The sequence below is a fragment of the Dermacentor variabilis genome, chromosome 2 (genome assembly GCF_050947875.1).
Source record: "Dermacentor variabilis isolate Ectoservices chromosome 2, ASM5094787v1, whole genome shotgun sequence".
In the NCBI taxonomy this organism is placed as follows: Eukaryota; Metazoa; Arthropoda; class Arachnida; order Ixodida; family Ixodidae; genus Dermacentor; species Dermacentor variabilis.
Window position 1 is genome coordinate 259,714,942 of NC_134569.1, and position 5,785 is coordinate 259,720,726.

The following is a 5,785-nucleotide window of genomic DNA, read 5'->3' on the forward strand; positions in this document are numbered from 1 at the left end:
ATCTCAAACGAGCTCGACACCACGGATGACTTGATTCTCGGGCGATCACTTTCCGGAAATACTTTCACTTTCGCGAGACTTGACTCATTTCGGCGCCGAATCTCTCAAATAAACAGCGCTCTTCTTGGGCTCGGTACAGTCCCAGAAACACTTGTCAGGGACGCTGTCGGCGCCGAGTCACACGAATTTTCGCGAATATAAAAGTATCTCTTAATGTAGTCGCCCGAGAATATCACCCGAAGAAATCTCCGTATCCTTGTCAGATGCCGATTACGAGTGAAGAGAACTCGTTTACGAATTGATTCCTTGAATAAAGGTACAATTTGCTTTTCTGTTCATCTCGCGTTGCAATAGCAGTTTTACTTTTTCTGTATTAAAGTGGAAAGTAGGGCGAGTTATTATGCATTCATAATGGCAACAGCGCAAGCAAAACGACGACGTTGTGAAAGGACACAGGACGATCGCTGTCCTGTGTCCTTTACTCTGTCGTCGTTTCGTTTGCGCTGTTACCATTATGATTACTTTTTCTATTTCGCGCACTGAAAAGTCGAGCCTCGCGTTACGATCGTGGTCTCGTTACGTTCTAGTAAATACGGTACTTGGACAATCATCGTTCATGTTTTCTGCACACTCCTTGATGCGAAGCATTCTTCGCCTAATTGTTGGCATTTTCCACCAGGTAGGTAGGTTCCTGTCTCGCCTCGCTTTAATAAAACGAAAATGTGAGACCGATGGTGGAATCGAACCACTGCCGCCAAGCACAGCAGCCCAGTGGTCTCAGCATTGTGCGATCATCTTTATTACGTTGTAATAAGAGGTGGAGCTCTAGGCTTACCGGCATTTCAGACAAACATCAAATAAAAAAATAAACTCTGGTGGCTGCTTCTGCGCCGCGTACGACACCAGATTCAAGGAAAAATGGCCTTTTAGATGCATCAGCCTCGGCGCGCCTGTCACACATCACACTTTGCCAAAGACTATAAGTAGTCACAACACAAGTCTTTATGTCATAAGAGGGGCCGCGAAGGTCATTAAATAATTTTTTTTCGCATATTAGAAGGGCTAAAATTGTGCCACGATCGCACGCTTACTTTTCTGTACCTACTATCAGCTAGCCCCTCGAAGCATTCAGCGCGTGCGCTCCGTGCGACTTCCCCGACTTTTTTTGTGAACGTCTGCGCTATGAGGCGCCGACTGTACTATCTCCGGGGCCGGTCCACTTAGTGTTTTCCTCGTAGCACGCTACGCAGAAATTTGCGCGATGTCCTACCGGCTTCATGTTCGCCCGAGTTAATAATGATTTAAGAATTCTTCGCAGGAGTGCAAATGTCATCGTCGTTTAACACACACCATATGACATATCCATGGATACATACGATTGCATAACACGTAGTCGCCGGTGACACCCCAAGCTGTGTTTCTCTCGTTTGTTCTCGCCCAGTACCTATGCGCAAACCAAAAATTGCCATGTTGTTAGCCGGCGCGCGATGGCAAGCGTACAAATCATGGCGTGGCGGCCACTCGATCGTCTTCAAGGTGGTCGTCACAGACACGTACGCTCGCGATCCATACAAACAACTTCCCAATTTACACAATCACGTTGGTCCACCTAGCATCGATGGCTTCGAGCAAACCAAAACAATGCTAGGTAGCCAGATATCTGCAATATGGTTTGTATGAAATGAATTCTCAAAGTGTGTGGGATCTCCACAACTTCCTCACAACAGCATAGAGCTCGTTTTGTTCGCTCCCCGTTGGCCTCTGCGATACTAGTGCTGGCTATGCGCTCAGCAATTGCTGACCCCGAAAGGGACGTTTTTTTCTTCTCTCGAAATTGAAAGCAACAACCGCCGATTTTTCTCCAAGCACAAACATTCGGAAAGGTGTGCTTTGGTGCCACGGGGCTAATGAAGGGGCCAACGTTTTAAAAATCAGCAACGCGCTTTACGCAGCTATACATCTAATATATTTCAGGTATCGATATTATCTTTTTCTTCTTTTTTCACGGCGCCAAGCGGGCAAACGCTCGGACTACCCGTCTACTTCACAGGTGAAGCCAGCTATTTTGCGAGGAGGTGGACACGGGAGCGGACGATGAGGGCAGAGTCGTGGAACATGTGGAGGCAGTCCAGATGGTCCCGGCAACCGCTGATTGTCGAGAGGGGCAGCAACCAATCCTTGTAGATCGTGCGTGCATTGAGGGCAAGTACATAGGGAACTCGCAGGGCACCCTGGTTGCGAGAAGGACACTTACGGAACAACGAAAATAGGTTGTTGTGCATGCGGCTGGCAATACCAAGTCCTTGAAAAGGAAAAATGTTCAATTATTGCATTTATAGCGGTGGTAACATGCGGGGCAGAAACGCGCAGGTTAACAAAGAAGCTAGAGAACATGTTAAGGACGGTACAAAGAGCGATGGAACCAAAACTGCTTGTCATAGCTGTAAGAGCGGTAGAGTGTGTACCAAGGGAAAGGAAGCGCAGTCGAGGACGGCGGAAAGTTAGGTGGCGTGACGGAATTTGAAAATTTGCAGGTGGAAGTTGGAATCAGCTAGCGCCAGACAACTGCAATTGCAGATCGCTGGGAGACGCCTTCGTCCTGCAGCAGACATAAAGATAGGCTGATGGTGATATCGCTGGACCAAATTTTCAGTGGTCTAGAAGCACGTGAGAAAAGAAGTAGTTCATGCTTAGTCACCCCGGTTCGTATAGGGGAACGACCTACGTGCGAGACGATCAGCTAAATGCTTTTTAAGGCTCCAAATTTAGTGTCTCCCTTTGTTCGAGAAGGGGGGGGGGCGGCGCGCTCACCAGTAAATTTTGGTACGGGGTCCAGTTAATCGCGCACCTGGTTCCCTTCAATTAGGGTTGGATGGGAAGCCCGGAGATCCGTGCTTCCCTTGTTCACCCAATCTCTTTAGGCTCCTTTGCGTTAGAATTTTTGACCTCTTGAGCCGCCTGTGGGCATGTCGACCTTGCATATGTCGAATACACATGCAAGAACAGCCAAGTGCATCTGTAAAAAGTGCTTTCTCTTTTTTTATGGCGTATCTCTCATTATCTGGCATCACTGTTAACGGGCTGCATTGCGCTCCGGGCAGCGGCGCACATTTTGCCGACCCCGCTGGCATCCTCGCATTTCATGCGCCACGGGCGCTTATGACTTAATAATCGAGCGAAAGTGAACTTAACACACTCGTTTGCATTTTCGTTGAACTTAGCGCCTGGGTTCTAACCCAGGCGCTAAGTTGAGTGATAGCTCAGATGGGACAGGACGGAAGGGGCCATGTGACCCGGCATGATGCCTTCAGCAAGTGCAGCTAAGATGATTGTCATTGTAGAGCCTTTCCGGACATAGGGAATTATATTCTATGTGTGATAATTTTTTTACTATACCATAAACCAGTATTCTTTCAAACTAAAGAATAGAACGACACAAAGCACTGCCCATTTCTTTCCGTTTGTTCAGTTTCTTAGCATATGCTGTTACTCAATTCAGCCGCATGTAGCAACCATTCCAAGTTAGCCATACTATGTAGACCAAGCTTGAGAACACTTGTCTAAACGTTGCAGCTGTCACGGAAGAGGGCTGTCCACAGGGCTTCACTAAGCCTGTGTTCTCAGACTTTTCGTGAGCATAACATTCAGGGATGCCGATCAATTCCTATAGCGCACCTTTCCTGTACGTATAGCTAACAAATCCGCTGCCTTTAAATCATGACGGCTACATCGAAGAATGCCCTTCCGATAAGCTGATTAAATGCGGCGGGGTTAATTTCTATGCACTTACCGGTAAGCACCGCCGAATGTGATACGGCCTATTTATAGCGACGGTTCAACTTTACGTACATCTCACAGCAAGCGAGCTTATTCACACACCATGTGAGAAATTAATATAAGAAACCCATTCAAAAAGCCGGCAAATGCGAACTAGGCGACATGCGAAGAAGTGCATTGTTACAGAAAAGCGCCAAGGGGCGAACACGATAGAAGAACGCGTGCGCTCACTATCCACTGAGAGAGTTTTGTTTGAGGTATATATTTATTTCGAAAGCGCAAATTTATGCGTATGCCAAAGACTAGCTTTCCCGCGGCGCGGACAAAAGGGAGATCACATGCCACCTTGCAGTTTGTCCTCGTGATTTTTTTTTCTCTGCGTGTGACAGTTTTACATGCATTCGTGCAGCTTTTGCAACATAATCCCCGTCCAGTGTCGCCCCGAATAGTGTTCTGCAGCGAAAGCGACGCGAACCCGGGAGCACGTGCCGTTGTGTCGGCCACCGCCGCACGTGCGCGAAACAGCAGACAGAGGACTCACCGGCGGAGCAGGCGAACAGCACGCCGACACACACGATGCTCGAAGCGCCGTGCGCCCACATGGCGACCGGATCGCGACTGAGCAGCTAATGGCCGGCCCGCCCTGCGCGCGCTTCCGAGAGCGCTCGCGACAGGGACGCGGGACGCGAAACCGGTTGGCCTCCTCGCCGACAGCGCCCCGCCGTTACACGCCGAGATGCGTGCGGGACAAGGCCCGTGTCACATTCGGGGGTCTGCGTGGAAGGGGGGCTGTCACCGAATACCGGGCCTCCATAAACGCCCTTGCAGTGTCCCGCACTGACGCCATCTGGGGCCGATCGTCTCGTAAGCGACCGTGTTCGTCAACTGTAATGGCTGAACCATGCACAAACGCCTCAAGCAATGGCAGTCTCCAGCACGTCGGGACAGCCAGGTCTCCACTGTAATCTAGCCTTGCAGTTAATAGGAGTCATCCTGGCGATTCATGGTGCTGTAACGACAAGATGGTATGGCTTGGGGCGCTCGGCATGAAGTTTTTCGCTTACGACAGCTTCAGAGAGTGACTAAATTAAGATGGCCGAATACAACTTGCTGCAGCACACGGCAACAAGTTTCGAGGAGAAGCGAGTGGGTCAGAAAGGTGTGGCTGTCCTGGAGACGGAACTTCTGTAGTGCCTTTTGTTGCCAGGGTTTGTGCGAGTCGCGATGAAGTCCTCTGCTTGTCGGTTGCCTCGGAAGCAACCTATTAAGCACTGGAACACGATGAACGACTGGCGTGCACATCGACAGAACGACTCAAACCTTGTAGGCACTCGACTCACTTGTAGGAACTGTGCTGTAGCTTGCAGGACCGTATACCAAGAAGGTTAAGAAGCGTTTCCAGACTCAGAAAACGTTGGAAGTCAGCAAGCAGTTATTGAACATAAGCTGTCTACAATGCACTGAAAATTGGGAAATGCAGAAGAAAAAAAAATTTGGGTGCCAAAAGTAACAGTTTAGACCAGGAGCAGCGGAAATTCTAATAAGAGCATCTTGCTCTTTATTTTGTTTCAGAGTAATATCTATTCCCATAAAGTGACGGAGGCATGACAACTCTGAGTCAAGTACACTGCATCACGCAACTCGCCTTTCGATGCCTCACCTCAGACACGTACGTACATTAGACCGTATGTGCACCCTCTCCATATCATCCGCACCTCATTAGTCCCACCTCTTCGACTACCTTCGCGCGTATCTTGCTCATACACCATCGACCTTGCGGAGTTTCGAGCGCTCGCAATAGCTGCGCGACGCCGTTGCGTCTCCGAGAGCTCCATGACCCTCGCCTCCCTGCCTGGACGGGATGGCAGCAGCAGGTCATAAAACAATGCCACTCTGCTTCCATCCCGCGCCCTGGGGAGGGGTGAGCGGGCTGCCCCATTGGCCGGGTTTCTGGCGCGATTCGGGCACTGCTGGCTTGTACGCCTGGGGAGACCACATCCAAGGCGCC

General features: G+C 49.8%; 1 protein-coding gene across 2 annotated transcripts in view; it reads right to left on the bottom strand.

Annotated features, from left to right (window-relative positions):
- LOC142573272 (uncharacterized) overlaps positions 1 to 4,390 on the bottom strand; it is a 264,000-nt gene extending 259,610 nt beyond the window's left edge. The window contains exon 1 of one of the 2 annotated variants that reach the window (XM_075682905.1): positions 4,319 to 4,390. In XM_075682905.1, coding sequence (XP_075539020.1) covers positions 4,319 to 4,379 — 61 coding nt within the window. In that variant the 5' untranslated portion in view covers positions 4,380 to 4,390. The remainder of the gene's footprint in view (positions 1 to 4,318) is intronic. The other variant, XM_075682906.1, reaches the window with a different exon arrangement.
- Positions 4,391 to 5,785: the final 1,395 nt, after the last annotated feature.